This window comes from Taudactylus pleione, unplaced genomic scaffold (assembly GCF_031769625.1).
Source record: "Taudactylus pleione unplaced genomic scaffold, aTauple2 ptg000016l, whole genome shotgun sequence".
Classification (NCBI taxonomy): domain Eukaryota; kingdom Metazoa; phylum Chordata; class Amphibia; order Anura; family Myobatrachidae; genus Taudactylus; species Taudactylus pleione.
Window position 1 is genome coordinate 18,106,595 of NW_028284418.1, and position 24,090 is coordinate 18,130,684.

Sequence of the window (24,090 nt, forward strand, 5' to 3'; positions counted from 1 at the left end):
ATGGTTTTGCAAAGGTGCAAAGTTACATGTACTTTTCTGTGTCTCTCCCACCTCAGAATCAGGCCCAGAATGTACAAGGAAACATAGGGCCTGATTCAGACCCGCTCGCAAGCGGGTCGATGGTCCTCCACTGCGCATGTGCCACCTCCGGTGTGCGCATGCGCAAGACTGTCCAGCGATGGCAGTTCTGTCACCATTGGTCTCGCTACAAGACAGGGCAGCTGTCGATGGTGAGTGACAGCTCGCCCCATTTTGTAGGCGGGGAGGGGGGGGTGGCTGCACAAATGCAGGTGTTCCCTTAGAAACGTCTGGCATTTGGGGGACGGCCCTACTGACATCACTAGTGATGTTAGTAGTGGACTTCCTGCTCTTTTAGAGCAGGAAGTCCACTCAGGCTTGTGGGAGCTGAGACCCTACCACAGGGTCTCGTTGCAAGTCCGATGGTCACAATAACCGCGAGGGACTCCAGGCCGCTAGCAGAAGCTGTGGGTGGTCACCCACAGCTTTGCGAGTGGTCTGGAGAAAAAAAAAATGCTCATCAGACCTGCGAGCTGCCTCCGGCACCGAGCGGGTCTGAATCAGGCCCATAGACAGGTGGGAAAAAGAAACAATGCACTGACCTGTAACCTAAATGGGTAAAGTAGTAGTGTTGCTCTTTTTTGCTTTACTCCCACCTTAGAATCAGGCCCTAATAATAAAAATGTACAGTGCAGGAGCAAGCATGAACTTTGTCAAGTTAGTAGGTTCAGAGAATTACACTACATTGTAGTTTGCTATGCAGATGCAGTTAAAACAGGAAAAGTTATGGAAAATTACTAATGATCCTGGTGGTAATCCCAATCCAGATAATCTGACTAGACTTATGGTACAATAGTTCTTGCTGTAGCACAGAACGTATATTACTTAATTCATGGGAAGGCAGTACATAAATGTGGATAGCTTTGCAAATTACTTATGAAGACAAATGCCCAATGAGATGATCAACCTGAGTCACACTCTGTACAGCAATGGCAATGCTGCAAAACCTTACGAATGAGTATTATTTCATAGTAGTAGCTTTGGAGTGATGCGCTACCAAGCTATAAACACAGATGTGTGCCAGATCTATGAACAAATCTGAGTGATATCAGTGTACTTGAGAAAAAACAATATGCGGTTCAATTCGCAGAGGCTCAGTGTGTTGTATACCATCAAAGAGGGACTGCAATTGCAATACAGCTTGGTGTCAACAACTGTATTTCCTAGACACTGAGGAGTGTTGTGTGATGACGGCTTCAGATTCCAAGAAGTCTATGAAAATATGGCATAGGAGACTTGGCTACCAGGATATTACAATGTACAGAAGCCTCTAAACAGCATGTCAACAGGAATGTCAGTGAACAACCTGGAAAGACAAGAATGTGAAACTTGCGTGAAGGGTAAGCAAACATAATGCCCCTTTCCAAAGTCAGCGTCCAGAGCTAAAGCACCATTGGAATTAGTGCACACAGACATGTGTGGACCATTGAAGGTGGAGTCAGTGAGTAGTAATTGTTACTTCATGACACTCATAGATGACACTACAAGATACTAGACATGCCAACAGCGGGAAGCATGTCCGAAACAGAGACTACAGATGCAAGTGATCAACCGCAGAGCAGGAGCTCTATGAAGAGCAATAAAGGTAAACCACCTAAAAGATATAACAAGGAGTTTGCTAACTTTGGGCTTGATTCAGCAAGGATTGCAATTGCAAAGCTGCATTCAGGCAGTATGACACCCCTGCTGCATTTGTGATCCCACTTCTGGAAAATGGGGCAGACACGCCCCTGTTTCTGGGAATGACGGCCGACCCCACCCATACACCACCCCTTAAATGCCTCTGCCTGTCAATCAGGACCCATTCTGCACACTTGCAAAATGGTTCCTGCACACACGCAGATTCCCGTTAATCAGGAATCTGCGATTAGCAGTGCATTTGCATGCACTGCTGAATCAGTCCCTTTGTTTGCTGTGAACCACAAACCATCTAAGAAGTAAAGTCAAACAGTGACTGACAAAAGTGTAAATCAGCCATAGACACAGAGCTTACAGGCTTAATGACCTTCCATATGTCACATGAGTAACAACATGTTACAACAGTCTCTCATGTTAATAGAGTAATCTGTTCATACAACCTAAAAAGCAAGTCAGTGTATGATTGCACCAACATAAACATTATTTGTCTGGTTCTACTCAAGTGTATCTATAAGTGTATTACTTGGCGATATATCACTTGCTCTATCGACAAGCAATATATCACAAATGCATTGGTGGGAGTGTACACCCGATGTTTCTGTGAAAGACATTGGCCCTGCAGCACAGCTGCATGTGTGTATGAGCAACCTGCCGACTGCCCATACACACTGCTGCAGGAACCACCGACACTGACGTCTGAACTGGGCAGGCAAATTTATATGCCTGCCCAATTGTGATGTCAGGCCAGATACATCGAGTGCCTGATTAGTAAGTGCATATACCTTACTAATTGGCCACTCTGATGGCAGATCAGTCTACTGACCAATACATCATCTAAATGTGTACCCAGCATTAGGCCCCTGTGAAGTTGGGTTTGCTGTTAAAGCTGTTAAGAGTTAATTACCTTCTTATGTTACTTATGCATAAAGCAGGATAGTGCCATGGATTCTGTCTCCTAGTGGAAGTGGGTAGCACAGTTGGTGTATAGGTTAGCACTACTGCCTCAATTCCCACCAAGGCCCTAACTGTGGAGTAGTGATCCCACTAGGAAGTGGAGAGGGCAGGGTGCAGACTCATGGCCAGGGCATCCGATGCATGCGGTGAAGGTGCACACGCTCCTGAAAAAGGGGCGTGACCAAACAGGGAGGGGCGTTCCTTGCAGAACACCCCCAATTTGTCACACTTTGACGCATATCCAGCACTTACGGAGGTGCTGGGCTTCTCCCAAGCTCTTCTCACAGTGAATAGATGCCATCTATTACCCAGCGGTGATCAGTCACCATTACTTTTCCCACCCACGGGACACTGCAAGCCACAGGTGGGGAAGGCTCAGGGCAGGATGTTTTAGCGGGGTGCCGCTAAAAGGGCAAGGTACATTTTGTCCTTTTAAAATCAGACAGGGTGCAGTGCCCCGCTAAAATAGCCTAGTGGGAACACTTGTGGAGTTTGTATATTCTCCCCGTACTTTTGTGGGTTTCCTCTGGGTACTCCAGTTTTCTCCCACAGTCCAAAAATATAGTTTTTAGGTTAAACAGTTCCCAATAAATATTAACCCATGTCTGTATGTGTACATGAGATAGAGAATATAGGCCCTCATTCAGAGCCGGACGCAATTAGCGCTCGCTCGTCCTGAAAATAGGGGTGGCTATTCAAATGAACCGTTCGCTGTTTGCGGTCTGTTCACGCCACAAGGTCTGAACGAGCGAACAAAACTTGCGGTTGTTTTTTGGCAAACTATGCCCCCTGGCCGCTCGCATCCTACGTCATGTCCGCTATTTATTAGATTAATCGAGTACATCGAACAGGGTATGAACTGCTCGCTATTCTTGTGGTCGGTTTTTGCTACCACAATTTTGCGAGCAGCTCTGGCTATAAAATAACCCAGTGACGTGGTTAATGACGCTGCTTTTTTAATTATGCACACCAATAAAACGCCCGTTTGACCTTTAAGCACGCCTGCGTTCTGATTTCCACTCCCCGTTTTCAAGCACCTTCCCCTGATACCACCCACATACGCCTCATTCTGTCACTCAAATTAGCAGGCATTCGCTATTTTGCGAGCACATGAATTTCGACTGCACTGACTGGTTCGCGCATGCGTATAACGATCCGTACGCATGCGCAGTTGGCCAAACATCGCTCGCAGCGAACGAGCTGCCGCTTACGAGTGGCTCTGAGTCAGGCCCATAGATTGTTAGCTCCACTAGAGCTGGGACTAATGTGAATGATGAAATACTCTCTGTAAACTCTGTAAAGTGCTTTGGAACATGTGTGTGCTATATAAATAACTGGTAGTAAATAAATATATGAAACTAAAGTTTCAGAAAACTGGAAGCTGTCTGTGAAGCTGATTGGGGAACAGTTGAGGATTATTAGAGGTATGCGCGGACCCCCATGTTTTGGTTCTAATTCATCATCTTGTTTGCTTTTGGCAAAACCACCCTCAAGTGATTTGGTTCAGATTTGGTTTTAGGGCCTGATTCAGACCCGCTCACGAGCGCATAGCGCTCACAAACGGGTTGATGGTGGGCCAGTGCTCATGCGCGGCGTGCGCAATGCACATGCGCAAGCCCCGTAGTGAGCAAGAAATCACGAGTGATGTCAGTAGTGGACTTCCTGGTCTATTAGCCTGAGACCCTACCACAGGGTCTCCTCGCAAGCCAGATGGTCACGATAGTCGCGACTATCTCCTGCCCGCTCGCAGTAGCTGTGGGTGGGCACCCACAGCTTTGCGAGCGGATAGGAAAAACAAATTCCTCCCCACCCTGATTCAGAGTGTGCGCTCGCAAATAGCGAGCGCCTCTGAATCAGGCCCTTAGTTCGGTTTTGGATTCATTAAAAGTATAAAAAAAAGATTAACAAAATTGATAAATACAGCTAAAATCATGTCATTTGGACTTGTTTATATGTAATCCAAAACTTAATTTTGGTTTTTAATTCTGAGTTCCGTACTGATAGCAGACCCGAGCCGGTACTCGGTTCCATATGGAGCCCCAAAGTGATTCCAAACTGGGACGTGATTCGATTTGAAAACCCCTAAATTTGGGTGTGTTCGTATTCCAGTAAATCAAAACGGCACATCTCTAATTTCTATACCAGATACCTGTTTACCTTTGGAACAAAATACACAATGTAGACAATAATGATTGGACACCCCCACGCAAACGAAATGCATACCATAATGTAAGATAAACTGTATTTGAGCCAATGGTGCTACACTCTGAAGCTGCAGAGATGTTCACAAATAAGTAACCAAACTTATATCAGTCAAATACACATAAAAAATGAACTCATTTGCGCTCCAGATTTTTTCAACTTCCAATGATGGTGGTAGTAGATTTTTCTTCAAACCATACGAACATTTGTATACAAACAAACAAAAGTTTTTTTTCACAATAATGTAAAATAATCTGACACATTCAAATGTTCCTAATATAATGTTGAATGGAAAGTAGGTGCACAAGAAAGGATCCTCTCCAAGAATGTGTGCTTCCAAAAGTCCCAATAGATGGTATTTTCAAGAAATTCCCAATCAACACCCGTGAAGGACAGGATATATAATGGATTCTCACATGTATGCTTGCTTCAAATGGGTTGGTGCAGAGCACATAAAAGGTTTCTTTGATCCCAACGGTTTAGACCATGTGGTGGTTGGAATAAATCCAATATAACTCCAGTGATATGGAATATCAAAGGAAAATGGTACAATTGGTACTGTATAAAGGTATTTTTAATGAATAAAAAACAAAGGTAATAGGTAGCCTTACCATATGGATGGAATTAATACTGAAGGTGAAACTCGGGTGAGTTCAGTATAGCATATGTATGTGGGCTTCCTAAGGCCAATGCAAGACACTCTATTCTACGCATTTTGACGCACTGCAACGTCTTTTTCAAGTAGAGTGTTGGTGTAAACAAGCTAAAAGAATAAATAAATACAATAATGGTATTTAACCAGCATAATGTATAGCAATACTAAAACAAAAAGTAAATAAAAAATTCATAGCTCACCACTCCTTATAGCTTCATTCCTGGACTGCTATATGTAGATTGTGAAGGCAATCCTTAATAATGGAAGATATCACTAGAATTAAATAGGATGTGGTTGTCTTAGCAACCTTACTACTAAAGACAAATAAGAGCTTAGAATGACTGCATATCCTACTAATTAATAGGATGCGGAAACGCTGAGAACACGAGGGTTGAAAAAACTCCCGCCTTAACATACCTGGAGTGGCGCTTAATGAAAAAGTCTCCTCCTCGGCACAGAACGTGACAATGCGTCATGGCGTTGTCATAGCCAGGTGCCCGCCAAGATCAGCTGACCGGACTAACAGGCACGCCATGCTACTTTACAGTCGGACGTAATACTGACGCTCGACGGCTGTGAGATGAGGGGCTTCCGGCTCCAAAGTTTGCACATTGCAATACAATCATGCGTTCCAAACTCCAGATCCCGGAAGAGAAATATTAGATAAAAAACCTCCATATTTACATGGTGGAACACAATCATGCGTTCCAAGCTCCGGATCCCAGAAGAAACAATATATTAATATATAAATAATGCCCGGTTTGCACCTTTTACAAAATCAATAAAAAATAACATCATTACAAATAATTACATAAATCCTAAACATAAACCATCTAAAGAAACCATCTAATCTCGAATTCATGATTGAGACATGTAGGTTTGAGAGTATTTAAATCATGTATGTATCTCATTTCTGTTTTGGCTAACCTAATGTCCCTATCTTTTGTCCTCCAATTATTTTTGACCCAAGCAATCCCAAAAAAGCTTTTTAACCCCTTCACTGATTATTCATGTTTATCCTTAAAATGCAATGAAAAAGGGTGATTGACATTACCATTAATAATATTATGGACATGTTCTGCCCATCTAATTTTTACTTGTCTTTTAATTTTTCCTATATAAATAAGGTCACATGTACATATAATGGCATATACTACATAATCCGTATTGCATGTGATAAAATCCCTGATTTTCACTGTTTGATCTTTAGCAAGGAACGCGGTAATTTTGGAATTGGAACTATGACATGCTCTGCACATTTTACAATCCCCACATCTAAAGAAACCTTTGTTTCTGGGGAGAAAACGTTTACCATCCATTGGAAGGGCACTTGACACAATTTTGTCTTTAATCGTAGGAGCCCTTCTATCAATGAATTTGGGTCTTGATGGTAATAGTTTATTCAAGATGTCATCTTTCAATAAAGTATCCAATTTTTCTTAATAATCCTTTCTATTTTTCTATGTACTTTTTGTTTTATTATTGCTATACATTATGCCGGTTGAATACCATTATTGTATTTATTTATTCTTTTAGCTTATTCACACCAACACTCTACTTGAAAAAGACGTTGCAGTGCGTCGAAACGCATAAAATAGAGTGTCTTGCATTGGCCTTAGGAAGCCCACATACATATGCTATACTGAACTCACCCGGGTTTCATCTTCAGTATTAATTCCATCCAAATGGTACGGCTACCTATTACCTTTGTTTTTTATTCATTAAAAATAACTTTATACAGTACCAATTGTACTTTTTTCATTTGATATTCCATATCACTGGAGTTATATTGGATTTATTCCAACCGCCACATGGTCTAAACCGTTGGGATCAAAGAAACCTTTATGTGCTCTGCACCAACCCATTTAAAGTAAGCATACATGTGAGAATCCATTATATATCCTGTCCTTCACGGGTGTTGATTGGAAATTTCTTGAAAATACCATCTATTGGGACTTTTGGAAGCACACATTCTTGGAGAGGATCCTTTATTGTGCACCTATTTTCCATTCAACATCATAATTGGAACATTTGAATGTGTCAGATTATTTTACATTATTGTGAAAAAACTTTTTTCCTGTTTGTTTGTATACAAATGGTCGTATGGTTTGAAGAAAAATCTACTACCACCATCATTGGAAGTTGAAAAAATCTGGAGCGCAAATGAGATTGTTCATTTTTGAAATGCATACCATGCATACCATTGCACACAAGTTCCAAATGGCCACTAATGTGGCAGTTTCAACAAGAATACTTTGTAGGGAGGCCTAGGCACTTGCAGTTCTACAGAAACAACAAATGTTTTTATCAGGATGACAATGCCACTTGCCATGCTTCCAGAGCCATGCTGGACTGGTATACAGAAAATTCGGTAACCCAGATGGACTGGCCAGCTCAAAGTCCAGATCATAACCCTATTGAGAACCTCTGGGATGAAGTGGAGCACCGGCTGCATTCTTGGCCACTGTACTTAAGGCAGAATGGAAAAACATACCACCTGCTGTTGTCCAGGAACTTGTGGACAGTTTGCCAAGAAAGGAGTCTGCAGTAATCACTGCACATGGTGGACCTACAAAGTACTGATGTCAATAAAATCTTGTTGATCTATTTGCTGTCAGTATCCAATCACTTTTGTCTACATAATGTAATAAAAATGAGTTGTATATAATGTGTAAAGGGGGTACAATTAATGCAAAATCAGCGTTATTTTTTTAAAACCCTAATATTCCACATTTTGTGTTACTTTTTAAACTCCCAATGCCAGCTGTCATTTACTGATTGCTTTTGTCCAAAAAGTCTTCGAGTTTTGATAAATACTGTAGGTACAAAGTAGAAAGTTTTCTAATTGTTTGAGTTTTAATAAATTAACCCCTTTCTATAATATGTAATTATAATGTAGTTTATTAGTATAATTTATATTTAGGAATTATTTAATAGTCTTGCAAATTTATAAGAATTTGACTTCCAAGACGGCAGTCCACTTATATTATTCTGTTTGAAATGTCTCTTTTATTTTATTACTGTTATACAACATGACCACTGATATAGCAAGAGCTAGTAGTCTCAATCTAACCACCAAACCTTTCTTTTTGGTGAAAACGATACTATCATTTATTTAGATATATTATTTGATCTCCTGTATATTTTGAAAAAAATAAGGGCTCACAAGTCTGAATAATTAAATATACATGAATCACATAAATAAAAGCGTGTATGTGAAGAGACATTGTAAAGAATTATTTAGGTAGAATGTGATGAAATATAGATGAGCAATGCTGTTCCTTTTAGAAATAGAGAAACATCTAAATAATGCAATCTAGCAAACTCTGGGCCTGATTCAGAGATTCAAGCTAATGTCACTGCAGGTGTGAAGTTCTACACAGCGTTTGTGCAAAAATATGCAAATGTCGCAGCCACCAGGATTTGTATTGAGACGCCCGCCGGCGGCTTCACAAATTCAAGCGACTGCATACAAAGACTCAGCATTTGTCACATATCAGTCGACTATCAGACCTCTGAATAACCCTACGGTCTCACAGAATGACTGCGGGAACTGAGGCGCCGGAGCCATTTTTACTGCGTACTGGATCGCAGTCACAGAGACATGCCCTGAAAATGGTTGTGACACTGCTTTTGAGACGCCACTCCCAATTGCCACCACAAACTGTCCATGTCTGTCAATCATTTTACAAATAAATCCTCACTGCGAGGGATGATGTAATGGAACTTGATGAATGCGCAGTGCATCTCATATCTTATATGACCCCTTAATTTAGAATCAACCCCACACGTCCAGGGGTATTTTATTTTGAATGTAAGTTTTGCACTGCACTGCATGGCACTTGTAGTGTAGCTGACAGTATCTGTGCTTCCGTGACTTTGTGGTTAAGGTGAATGTTTCACATAGTTGTCACATGGGCCCTCTTTGTGCTTAAATACACACACACACGCATGCAAGATAGATAGACAAATAGATATATGCAAGAACACATAATTTGTCACATCTCCTGCTATAGTGTTAAAGACTCTCTTACCTTTGTGAAAGGATCACTACCTGATGGTGTTGCCTAAAGGTCATCATAATATCTGTGTGATTCTGGCAGCACTGGGCTTACGTTTCAGTTGTGTAAGCATTGCATTAACCTTTAATGTTGTCTCTCGTTATCATGTTCATAGTTATGCTTTATGGTTGGCTTATATTTCTCTACTAATGAAAGTGATCATCTACTTTGTAACAAAGGTATCACCATTGACAGGAGTGTTGACCTACTCACTGTATCTTGGCAGTCACTGTATTACTCTTATAAAATTCTCCTGAAATGGTGCTTTTAGCTGTTACATGTCAGAATAAATGATTGCCCAATCAATGGATAAACTATTAAGCACCAGTAATTCTGAACATTTTTGGGGGGTATTGAATGCCTTTAAGTAACATTGAAGCTCATACAGTACCAATCCACAGTTCATTTAACTATACACAATTTCTCCCATTTGTCCACCTTGCACATAAATAGATGCTTCCCAATTTGAAAATTGCTCCCTGCAAACAATCTGTGCAATCGGTGTCACTTTAGGTCCTCTCCCTTATTTAATTTCAGATTATTCATGATCTCCTAAAATACTGCTTGTCCAGCCACATTTATATTTTAAATTAGTCCTGTGTGTAAGGCATTAGTCTAATGTTACAAATATTGCTACAATAAAATATAATTCTTTTATTATGTATATATTTGTACATATAGAAGCTCAATTTCCAACAAATAGGGCATTATTTAGAAGCATGGCATTGAGGAAGGATGCTCAAGCTCTGATGCTGCTTCCCATTAAGTGGAGTGTTTTCAGTGCATGCCTTTCAGAATTCACTGAATTTATATATGACTCTGTGTCATAATATGCTAGGAACAACCCAGGGGTTTAACGGGGTAATAGTTAGGGATTCGCGCAATGGAATTTGGGCTTTGCGGAAGTATCCCTGCAGGTCATGGCCCCTAGTTGGAACCCTGGACTGACTATCAGGTAGCTAGTCACAGGCAGACACAAGGAGGTGGTATGTAGCATGTGGAGATGGAAGGAGGCCACAATAGTTTTAACTGGAGAACTGATGCTGAGGAATACCAGGAGATATTGACAACAGTGTCTAGAGATCCAGCAGAGTATACATTGGAAAGCACTTGGAAAATCCACAAGAAATACTTGTAGAAACCAGAAGATTATCAACAGGAAATACTTGGAGAATCCATCAGAGTATCCACAGGAAACAGAATAACCACAGTTAGACTGTAGCAGCCAAGCTGTCAGGCACAAGTGTAGATGAGGATCTGACACTTGTGCTGTGTGAGATAGAACTTTAAGTAATGATTCCAATGAGAATATGAGAAGCTAATTGGAGTGTGGATAATGGGGAGGAGCACCCTCAGACATTAGTAATATAGGCTTCCTCAAGATTGCAGCCCCTGGAGGAGGATTTCCAGTGGGAAGGGAAGTCAGCTGGCGCAGGCACAGCTGGTGACTGGGAGTGCCATGGAGAGTGCCAGCCCATCCCCCAGTGCCATCAGTCACACTATGGACTCTGTTGATGATTGACAATCTACATATCTCCAAAGGCACTAGTTGTCTGAATTGGGCTCTCCTGCTCCCAGCTACCCTCTGGAGCTGATTTCAGGTGCCTATGTCAGTGACAGTGACCATGGTCTACCTACTCTCCATAAACTGCAGCCTCGATTTTGGATCCCTGCCACTGGTGATGAGTGATCTTGGGCCTGCATGTCAGCCTCCCCAGATATGCCTGCATATGTCCCACCAATGGGTCACTGAATCACAGGGATTCCTGCCTGAACATCTACCTTGCTGTGGACTGTGCCTATCAGCCACCCAATGTGTCCCTTGGGAGTGACTGTGTATACTGCCCTTTGGACTTTACTGGGAGGTCAGTATTGTTCCAGCTGTTTATAGCCCATATGCCTGGGCCTTATCCCTGTTCCATTCTGCTTCTGACATCTAAGTGACATCCACAAGTTTAGAGTGGGGCCTATACAGGCGTACCTTTACTCCTTGTTCCATTTCTCTGCTACTGAGGGACTTGTCTCTATGCTGTTGGCTTCTTAAATGCCCCTGACATCATTCCTGTAAGGTCTGCCCATCTGTGCTGTCATGGTGTGATTCTGTATTTTTTTTTGTCACCTATTACATATTTTTCCTTTTTTTTTCTACCATGCAGAAGAGAACATCTAAAGTTAAGAAGGAGTCACAATCTGGTAACCAGCACTACTTTACCTGACAGAAGGCACCTTGGGCTCAATTCAGACCTGCTCGTTAGATGCATATGCTCGTTCCCAGTGCATGCAAATTTGGCACACACCCAGCAAGGCAGGCGATCACATGGCAAGGCATAAACATGCTCACTATGTCTTGGCGTGCAATTGCTTTGTGTATGTAGACACCCACCAGCCTGTCTTAAGACGTCCACTTGCGCATGTCATCTCCAGGAAGTGTTGTATGCAACCATCAGTACATCGGGTACATCGGAAGCGAACCCAGCGTTTGAGGTTGACTATACCCTACCGCAAGCACTGCGAGCACTTCAATGTAAAATTCAACCATGTGCTGTGTACAATGACGCTGCCTGTTAATTATGCTCGACTCTGAAATGGCGTTAAGATGCTCAGACACGCCTGCGTTCGCACCTCCACTCCTCCGTTTCTAGTGGCCTGCCCCTTTTACCACCCACAAATGGCTTTTCCTGTCATTCACTCTGCTGGGCTGTCTATGCTTGGCGAGCGAACACTTCCCGATCTTTCGCACTGGTTCGCGCACGTGCACTGCGATGCACATGCATGAGCAGAGTGTAAAAATTGGCCAGCTACGAGTGAACGCTTCTTAAAGATCGGGCCTGAATCAGGCCGCTTGTCTCAATCTCCTCCTTACTCTTCTTCTCACCTGTTTATGAATGTTGAGATGGAGTCTACCTCTGGTAAATTGAAATACAATGGTTGCTGACCGAATTATGGGATTTGTTTATTGGTGAACGCCATAAAACTGCTGGGGAACTCTGGAGCGAGTTATTTGACCTTAACCAGCAAACAAAAGTTATCAATCTAAATTTGACTGCAACTATATACATTTTACTGATGCCCTACATGAGATTGACTATCTCCATTATCTCCATTACCAGAGTGAGTTCCACAAAGATAAGGTGGATGACATTGAGTACAATAACAGGTGTAATACTCTTGGACTTCACAAGTTTTTTTATTCTGCCAGCCTGGAAGGCTTTCTTCTTCACTGCTTTCAATCTCAGGTCCCCTCTCTAAATCCTCAATTCATATTGAGCAAGCTCACCAGGCTCTCTGTTCTAAACTGGCAGTCTCTAATACTCCTATAGACATAATTTTGAGGTTTTTCTCCTTCAAGACAAAAGTCAGTATTATCTCAGTCTGCAGGAACTCTCAAAAGTGCCAACTCTTACAAACCCTATGGTCATTAGTATTTGTTACCTCTAAACTCCACACCATCTATCTACAGTTTTTATTTATATTGGCACCAATGTGGTCAGAGAGGCATGTATTTTAAAACTCCCTTTCCAATCACACCTGAGTTCCTCTCCATTCTCATACATAAACTATTCTCTGATATTGGTAAATCCTTGTATAAGTTAATTAAGCATATCTGCATTGCAGCCAAGTCTCAATTGGAAAAGGACGGAATTACAGCTCTGATAATTAAAGTATGGTTTGTTGCATCCATGGAATATACTTTATTTCTAGTCAATTTCATGACATGGTACACTCCTTTCCTAAATGATGGACCCCATAGTAGTCATACCACAGCTTATCTGTACCTGGAACTTCCTGATGTTTGTTTTTTCCTTCCATTCTCTTTTATCTCCCTGCCCCCTTCTCCATCTGTGGTTCCTATGCTTTTCTGTGCTTGCTGGTTTCCCCCTGGATGACTCCCCATACCATCCCTCCTCTCTTCACCCCCTCTCTCTTGCCCTTCTCCTGTATAGCTTTTCTGGGCTTGATCCCTCTTCCCTATCCCAACACTATTATTAAACCACTGCAGTCATATAACTGACATGTTGTTTGCTTATGTTCTGACAAAACTGACATGCTATCTTTCCTTACTGACTTTCCATTATATCATGTTATATTGTGCTATCACCTGTTGTACTATTGTAATCTGAAACAAAAAAAAAAAACTTTATAAAGGGCATAATTTATATTCGGCTGAATGCAAGTGTAAAATTACAGCCACAAAACTGAGACCTAACGTGTATTTTGGGTTGCACATACTATAAGATACTGACTTACTAACCAGTCTATGCTGAATAGTACTGAGGTACATCCTGGCACTCATAAGGTGGTTAGTGCCAGAATAATGGCTCAATCTACTGGCAATTATTGAACTATAAGTACTATAATGCCCATGATGGTCAGTGACTGCCAGAGCATGCTGGACGATGTGGAGCTACAAATGCTAACAAGAACTGGCTTCCAAGACCAACATGCCTAGTAATAAATGTTGGAGGAGTGCATTCTGAGTTGTCTCCTCTGAGCCGCCGTGACCCTGTACTGCAGAAGTTGCATCTCAGCAACCATTGACCCAGCCAAGCTAGAAGTGCTGCTGTGAATGCATGGCTTGTCCATGCATCTTCCAGCTCCATCCTCCATTGTGGAAGGATGTGCTCTTGAGTGTCTCTCCTGTCTGGAGAGGGCGAGCAACGCCAAAGACCATGCAAGTGCCACTATGTAACCACTGCTAGTTTTGCAGAATAGTCCACTGCTACCATAAGTATGTGCCTCACTGTACAGTACACCACCTGTGTTAACCCATACATGTTCCTGGCTGGATCTGCTACAAACATTGTATGCCTACTGCATGGGATCCAATCAAGATGCTGGTGGATGGGATGTTGGACGTCTGGATACAGATGCTAGAATCCTGATGCCCATCAGAATGCAGATGCTGACATCTCAAAGGGATCAAGATACCGACAGCGGCATCCTGAAGGTAAGTATGCGGTTTACAGTTAGGGATAGGCTAGGGATGAGGAGGTTAGGTTTAGGGACTTGCCTGGGTGGGTTAGGGTTAGGCACCGACCGGGAAGGGTTAGAGTTAGGCTGTGGGGAGGGGGTGTTAGGGTTAGGCACCACCCGGGGAGGGTTAGGTTTAGGATGCAGGAAGGGGGGGTTAGGCTTAGGCACCACCGAGGGGATGTTAGGGTTAAGCACCACTAGGGGGAGGTTAGTGTTAGCCACCACCAGGGGAGGGTTAGGGGAGGAGAGGGGGAGGGTAAGCCTACTTATCGGCCCTTGTTGGGATCTTGAACAACCGGATGCCGCTGTTGGTATTGTGACCGCCGGCTTCCCGTCCGCTGGTAAATCATACCGATTCCTACTGCATTAACCCTGTGCTATTCTGCAACACATTCTGTTTGGTTAATATATTAAACCAATCCCTGGTTAAGTTATTCATCATGTGGACTGCCCTCTATCGCACACTACTGCCACTATATAAATAGCTATAGGTTCTGAAAACAATAATAACGGATGTACAGCTGCAGGAAGTCCATACATATATGAAGATGTAAACCATAAATTACTTGGTTTGAGTCTGCTTCATTTCAACTTGCCAGCTTGTATGACCATATCTGTGATTTGACCTTGAGGTGTCTAGCCAAATTGTCCAGCAACTGAGCTGAATAAAGAATGGGCAGAATATGTGTGCAGGACTTAAGTGTGTAGAAATCTGGAGATACAGATAAGAAAAATACATGTTACATAATTGATTGGGTGAATGGGGCACTATTATTCTATACTAGCTGTTTCCCATGGATTCACCCAGGATTAAATCGCTTGAGTTGTTATAGTTGCATCGCTTTGCATCGGGGCCTTGTTGATGGAGTGGTCCACGTGACCAGCAGCACTATACAGACTGGTGGCACCAGCGACGTCACTCACCACTCACACCATGTCACTGTGTGCCCTGTGCACAGACTGCTATGAGCCTAACCTATACAAGTGAATGTGGGCCCAAAGCACCTCCTCCCCCTCTTACCGGCCACATGCATGGTGCCACACTTATCTCTTGCATTGCTGATGTCAATAAATTTTGTTATTGTTCAGTTATAACTTGAAAGATTGAGATGAAACAAAGTGCAGGTTATTTCTAGATGTTTTCACTGCTGTTTTCATGCAAGTTGGCTCAGTAGTTTTTGCTCCAACTTAGAACAAACAGACTCCACATTATTATATTATCAATATTGATTAGGTGAATGTGGCACTAGTTTTATTAATCTGGTGAAAGGGGAATCACTGTACTGTATTAGATGAATGGGAGCACTATTATTATCAGTGGCGGTTCCAGAGGCAGGGCTGCAGTGCAATCCAAAATTCAAATAGGTGAGTCACACCAACTGCTACCCCAAATGCTGCCAAACATCACTGGCAGCTGGTGTGGCTCCCCTACTGGAATTTTCGACTGCTCCGCAGCTCTGCCTCTGGAACCGCCACTGATTATTAGTGACTGTGAGTACTATATTATATTTTGGATGAACAGGAGCACTACTATTAAATATTAGGTGAATGGGTGTAATATACAGACTCATCAGATGAATGGGGGAACTATTAGTATAGGTTGGGTAAACCAGGGGCACTATGACTATTTGTTAGATGAATGATGGTACTGCTATTATATACTGGGTGAAATGGCAGCACTGCTATTATTCATTGGGTGAATGTGTGCACTACTTTCATAGACTACTTTTATAAAATATACTAGGTGAACGGGAGCACTACTATTATATATTATATATTAGGTAAATGGAAGCACTACTGTAATCTTTAGGTGATTGGGAGCTAACACTTGTAGCTCTACAGGTGTCTGTATGCACTGACCACCATATGCATGCTGGAGTTTGTACTTCTGCACCAATACTGTAAAATGCACTACCACGTTGAATTAGGCAATTTTTTGTTTACTTCTTATCCCTGGAGGTTATTTACAGAAAGCACCTAGCCAAAAGGTCGACAATAAAAAGGTCGACAATAATTTGGTTGTCAACAGAGGGTCGACATGGAAGATGGTCAAAGTGGTAAAAGGTAGACAGTGCAGAAGGTTGACAGGTACAAAAGGTTGACAGATTTAAAGCTTGACATGGAAATGGTCAACACGGAAATGGTCGACACATTTTTTTTCTAACCCTAATCTTCACCCTAACCCTAAACCTTACCCTCCCCTTGGAGTATAAAACTAACCGTCCCCCTTGGTGCCTAAACTTAACCATCCAGTAAGTGTATGTTGATGATGTTCTATGCAGCGTAGTCCAGAAGTGTAAATATGCCTGATTGCAATAGTATATTTTACACCAAAGATAAGACTGGTGCAAGTGCACACTGATGATGGTGATGGGTATCAAACCAAGTGCATAGATTGGGCAGTCTGTCTGTAGTGATGCATATAACTCTACATATGGGTGAATATATACATGTAATTTTGTGCACACAATGCGGGAGCAATCATGGCTGCTTTGCTTTCAACTCTACAACAGCCACAGAGCAAGGATCCAGTTGTCCCATATACTCATCAACCATTCTCTTTCTTTTATGTTGGAAACAATACAGCCTCCTATGTAGCTTTTCAAGTGTGTCAACTAGTGTATCAGAGAGGACTCAAACAGATATCCCAATCTGAAAACATGTAAATAGAAACAAGATTTATTTGATGTTATTTAGCTCAGTGACATACACAAAATCACATATATACATGTCCAAAAGGGCATTTGTAAGGTTGTAAGTTACACAGTTAGATACTGTATAAAGAAGTCAGAAAATGAAATGTAAAAATAAAATAAAATATATTTTTCCTCCAAGGATGGTCTTACCTGGAACAAAGCTGCCCTGGACGACCTCTTTATAAGCCCACCAGCCTTCATGGATTTTTGGTGAATTCTGTTGTGCTGAAAAATACAGAAAAAAGGTACAGTATTGTGAGTTGTGTATAATTTATACACTGTATTAATCTAATATCTGTAATATGACTAGTCAATGATTAAAATATTATGTTACAAATTAATAGCTAATATATATGCTCAAATGCAGATCCTGCGATTAGCATGTACTAGGGAGATTTTGGCAATATAGCCACTTAATTTAAAGCAGCAATTGTTTTAATGCAAAATCATGTTGAGGTTGGTGCTGTACAGTAGCTGCCCTATGGCACCTCCCCAGAAAGCTGCCCTGCATGTCCTTAAGACACGCCAGAGCTTAGCTTCCTGGTTATGGCCTCGGTCCGGCCACCATCTTCATGACATAAAGATGTCATATGTGCAGGGCCAGACCAGAGTGCATTTGTGATAAGGTTTGATGTGCCGCATAGTGCAAATTGGTGAAGCAAACTTGCAATGGGAAACAAGTACTTAGAAGAGGTATATCATTCAGTCGCACACAAGTATGCCAAAAGGTTAGGGGAATGGGGACTAATTACTCATGCCCGGGCTTGATCGAAGATCCCAACAGGTGCCCAGGCCAGCTGTTGAGACTAATAAATGCTCCTCTTTCAGTGCATGACACTGCTTCATGGTGGTGCACATAATATTTTTTATTGCTATTTTAGCAGGGGGCATAACCATGCCTCCTGAATTTGGCAATGCTCCCTTAGTATCCCCCATGTCCGCTGTATGTCTCAATGGGCCTGGTCACACAGAGGTTGTTTCAGTAAAGAATGAAAATAAATGTACATTTGAACTGTCTAAAAGGGTGGTATTCAAAGAGAATAGTCTGGGGAGGTTAAGAGGGTGGTTCTGTAATTTGATAACTGTGCCTGAAGAGGAGAGTTTTCAGGGAATGCTTGCAGGGAGGATAGGAGAGGTTAAGTGTGCAGATAGTTTGTGACAGAGAAGAGTTGTATGTTAATAAAATTATTTTACATTGGATTTGGTAAAGGACAAACAATCAACATATGCACTGAAATTGCAAAGCAGCAGTACTAGAAGCTTTGAGGAAAATCAGTCTGGCCATTGCATTCAAAATTATTGTAAGGGTGAAAAGCAGCACCTTGACGGGGCTGACTAGCATCCTGTGCCACCCACGCGCCATGAAGTCATGAGGAAGTGGCTGGAATGCTGGCTCTGGTAGGAACATCACTGCCCACAGCATCCTCAGGATTCTGGTTACAGGATATCGTTCCAGGCATCAAATTGATTCCCTCCCCCAGATCTGTCCCTGGAGAAAGGAACACATATACTAGTATTGTCATATTTTTTTGTAGGGGGCATGCACATGCCTCCACTGTTAGGTTATGCCTCTCCAGTACCCAGGTCTGGCAGTACTCTCTAGGGCACTGTCAGGTACGCTGCTAGCCAGATACAGTTACCATGGGGCATCAACAGTGTGACCCACAGGGCTCTGCACTCTGTTTGGTGGCACCACTCTCAAACCCCAAGTTATGGTCCTGGGTGAAAGTTTGGTTAAGGGAATATCAGTTCAGATAATAAATGCAATAGTGGATGTTGGAGATAATGAATGCATGAATTAAATGTTTCCTTTGTCTTGTGTGAGATATGTGCTTAAGCTTGTAATTGCTTCTTAGGTGTATGCAACAAGATTTGGATACAGATTGAGATAAGGAACAAGGGCAGTTTTGAGTCAAGGATGGCACTTAAGGCCTGATTCAGAGCCGAACGCTCTGACAGAGTGCTCGCTCTGAATCAGGGCTGGCCCTCTGGTTTTGCAGAACGGCCTCCTGGCCACTCGCATAGCTGTGGGTGACCACCCACAGCTATAGCAAGCAGCCATGATGATGGTCGCGATGGTCAAGACCATTGTGACCATCAGGCTTACGACGAGACCCTTGTGGTAAGGTCTCGTTGCCTCAAGCCCAAGAGTGCTTTCAGCTCAAACAGAGCCGAAAGCACTCCCACTAACATCACTTGTGATGTCAGTGGGGCCGGCCCCAGACGGTAGGCATTCCCATCGGAACACCTCCGTCTGGGCAGCCATGCCTCCGGCCCACCCACCAAAGGGGGCGTGCTGTCACTCAACATCAACAACACGCTCCCTTTGGTACAAGACCGGGAGCGACGGTTTGCCCGTCGCTATCCGGGTCTCGCGCATGCGCACGACGGAGCCGGCTCCGTCATGTGCATGCGCACTGGGCCACCATCGACCCACTTGCAAGTGCATATCGCTTGTGAGCAGGTCTGAATCAGGCCCTTAGGCAGTATGCACAAGGGGTAGGTACTAGGTAGCTTCTGTGTATTGGTGTGAATATTTTTAGTTCAGATTTTAAAAGATTGAGTTTAATGTTGCAAGAATATATACAAGATGAAATGGCAGAAATACAATCAGTAATGCAGGTCAACATAGATGGCGAGAAAGAAAAAAATGGATATCATAAGCTTTGTGATGAGAAGCTTTTTAGTTTTCCAAGAGAAGTGATATAGATAGGAAAAATTAGACTGTCTAGACCTGAGCCTTATATTTCTCCAAATGATAGCGGAAGTTAAGAGTAGGATCCAGGGAGAGGAATACTGAAAGAGTAGTGTAATATGTAGGATTAGAAAGAGGATAGGATATAGTCATGAAACAAAATAGAGAGGTCCAGGAGAATTGTAATTGAATTGAGTCTCATCCTAACTCAAAGATATCACATTCCTTGGGTGGTTAAACACACTTGATCTTCCGCCATATATATCAGAGCATGGTATATCTATTACATGTATATGTATAAACAATAAAATCAGATCAGAGCGCCCTAAAGTGGAAATAGTGATTAAAGTGTCTGTGTGTCAACAGTATATGATCTATCAGAAAATGAAAACAAACAGTCCTGGCTCTTCGCCTTGCTGTCAGTGGAGTATATATTAACCACAGGTGGGCATACAAAATGTATATTTATTCAAACAAACATGCATATATATAAAAACAAATAGACAATAAATATATGATATAAATACAAATAAAAACAGCAAGAGTTCATAATGAGGTAGATATAAAAGCATAAATAGTGTAAAAACAAGTTCATGCTTATCTCATTTCAGATTTGTAAGGTTCATAGTGTCAGAGCGGTGCAGGTTCCCAACGTGTTAAAAACAGTGTTACACTATGGAGATTTTTCTCTTTAAATTTTATTGACTGCATATGGAACGAATACATTGAAAGGAAGAGTGTTAAGAGGGGATTACATCTATACAGAAAAGATTATCCAGATTCATGACTGTCTGTCTACCTTGTTTGTAGACCACCGTATTTGGTAGGGGATCTATCTCTACGTACATAAGACTGTGTTATTTTATGTTTACTGTATCACACTATGGAATATTTCTCTCTTTTCTTTGAGTGTTATTGAAAAGAAAAAAACCAGAGTGAGATATTTGGGAGAGAAGTTTTCCATTAGAGCACCCTGCGGAATCATTTGGTGATATCTTTCATATCCCAACGTGTTTCGTCTTACTGTAGACTTCTTCATCCCCTTGAAGAAGTCTACTGTAAGACAAAACGCATTGGTTAAAGAGTCAGGGACCACTTGTTTTAATTTTATGATAGATCAATGTACTGTTGACACATCACTATTGGCACTTTAGGGTGCTCTGATCTGATTTATTGTTTATTTATTTTATGTTTAAGTTGCTTACCACTACTTATAATTTACGGGATTGAGCTGGCACCATGTTATACTGGGGGGTGCCTTATGTATTTATTACTCCATATTGGGTATACCTATTTAATTTAGAGAAGGAAAGGGATCAGTCTCTAGCCTTTTTAACAACAGTAATGAAAATGTTTTGCATTCAAAACAATCTTTCTTTGGCAGAAATGTCCTTATTTTCCCTCTCCATCTGTTTTAGATATATTCAGTACAAGATTTAATGCCATAATAATAGACATACAAGTGTAGTGGAACATGCTGTTTATCGAATTTACTCTCTATCATGGATAATATGACCAGAGTTTAATGCATCTATTATTTTTTTCTGACCAACAAGATTTCAATACAGAAAGTACAAGTTGGAAAAAATCAACCTGGCAAAATTTCCAAGGAGCACAAAGTTTTTATATTAAAGTAAATAAATGTCAGCTTACTTCCCTAACAGGCGAACTCCAAATAAATAATGTAGTGGTAATAATATCAGAGTTTAATTAACACATTGGAGTAGACAGATATAAAGGAGCTCTATGTATCATGTATCATATACCAATACTTTATAATGATGAGCATCCTAACTTATGTGGTCTTTAGGAGGAAATAGCAATAGAGTGGATTAGGCAGAATGATTTAGAAGCTGGGCATTATAATAAAACAAAAAAAGTGTCCAAACATTCTGATTAACATAGTTGTCTCATCAAAAGTACACATATTGGACCTGATTCACTACAGATAAGTATTGCGATTGCAATTGCGATTAAGCACTCAGACCCTCTGCAAAAAAAAAGCTAATGAATGCTATTGCAATGCCGTCACACAGCCAACATAGAAACGCCCACTGCCGCCCACTACTGCTATCTCACATCCATAATATCTTGAAGTCCTGCGTATACATCGGGAACATCAAGTAACATCGGCCGCTCAGAAATTGATAAACTCGTCGCAAGCACTGAGCACTCAAGCTGCGTAAGCTGCCGCAGTTGCTAATTTATGCATGCCCATACAACGGCGCTCAAACTGACATGCACGCCTACGTGTCTCCGACCATGCCCCGTCACCACTCCCAAACTCTCACTGCCTGGCAATCACTCTGTGGTGACTCTGTGTGGTCTCTGCGATCGCACTGTGATTGCAGTGTTGTGCGATGCATATGCATGCGCTGTACGCAATAATCAGCTGTCTGTGTGCATAATCGCAATAGCGATCCGTAATGAATCAAGACCATTGTTCTTTCAGATTACATGATATTAATAATAAACAATAACATAGCTACAGTACAGTGAATATAGAAAAAATAAAAACATTTTTATTACTTATTTTAGCAACATTGTTACTGCTGATTATTGTGTCTAAAGCTGGGTACACACATAAAGATTTTGTGTCCAACCATCCAACTAGTTGATTGATTGGAATGAAAGTCTGGTAAAGTATGAAAGCAAATGAGAATCAGCAATTTGCTCCCAAACACCGGAAAATGGACAAAAACTATTGTTTGAACAAATTGTTTAGATCAAACATTTAACAAATTTGTCTGAATGACCATTTTCATCTGTTTTCTGGCATTTAGGAGCAAATTGCTGATCATCAGTTACTCCCATACGTTACCAGATTTTCATTCCAACCAATCAACTAGTTGGATGGTTGGACAGAAAATCTTTACGTGTGTACCCAGCCTACCACATCTTGTGATATCATTGAATTAGATTGGTATTATTAAATCAGAGATAATTTTTTACATGGTTGTTGTTACTTTACCAGTGCACTTTTTTTATTCTTGTATTCGTATCACCCCATTAGGCCGCCATCATTTACATAGAAGTCTGACAAGAAATTATGGGGGGAAATTTATCAAATCTTGGAGAGATAAAAAAATAGAGAAGTTGCCCATAGCAACCAATCAGCTTCTAACTGTCATTTTACAGGCTGTGCTTCTCCAGTTTATCACTCTCAGATATTTGATAAATCTCCCCCTAAATCGCATTGATCTCTTATCTTATCTCTCCTATTAGCCAATGGCGATGATTCAAGTACTCCATCACTAAGCTTTTGAATCTTAATCCACGTGGATTGGAATGATATATCATGTGGATTGCATAGTGTGTATGCCTGATGGGTCATGTATTGCTGCGTTTCATCTCCTGTGCTGCATAGCAGATGGGACGATGCAATGAACAACCCCATGCTGCTAAATACAGCATGGAACCACACATGTTACCATCGTATACCGAATAGTGCAGTGTATATGGATGGCACAATGTATCATTCCATTGCATTGTGCCATCGCTGGGTACACACATAGCATAGTGTTTATCCAGCTTTACTCTGCAGGGACTCAAAGGCTGAGAAAATTGCCATTACAGTGAGTGTAGACACAGGGGAGGAGGGGACAAGGACCAACCAGCTCCTACTTGTGGGGGATACCTTCTAATTCAGGAAATTCTACCTTGAGGGAAGATCTAAATTTCAACTCACAGCCCCTTTCAATCCCTAGCCCCATTCACTTCACAAATGGTGTAATAAAGATGAAACCTTCAGTACTTTGCTTGTAAGATGGTGACAGGGCAAGCTGAGATGTGTAGTTCCACAGCAGCTGGAGTGTCATATATTTTCTACCCCTGAGATAGCATATGAGAAGCAAAATGGAAGATGAGAAACACAAAGGAATATATTCTTTGTATTAGTCACAGACACACACAAACCACCCACATAAATGCACAGACACACATTTATAAAATGGCCAAAATCTTATTGCAATGCCCCCCCAGTATCATATTAGATAGAAATATGGTAATGATCACTTAATAACTATTTAAAAATAATATTATTAATTAACCAATCTAATGCAAGATAGATCCAGTATTCATTATCAGCCAGGGCTTTGAGACTAACCACTGAGACTGAGGAAAAATACCTTCACTCCA

At 41.6% G+C, this 24,090-nt stretch overlaps 1 protein-coding gene across 2 annotated transcripts in view; it reads right to left on the reverse strand.

Moving 5' to 3' along the window:
• Positions 1–24,090, reverse strand: part of CA10 (carbonic anhydrase 10 (inactive)) — a 388,895-nt gene that overhangs the window by 162,804 nt on the left and 202,001 nt on the right. For both annotated transcript variants that reach the window (XM_088473334.1, XM_088473335.1), the window contains one exon: positions 17,409–17,483. In XM_088473334.1, coding sequence (XP_088329460.1) covers positions 17,409–17,483 — 75 coding nt within the window. The remainder of the gene's footprint in view (positions 1–17,408; positions 17,484–24,090) is intronic.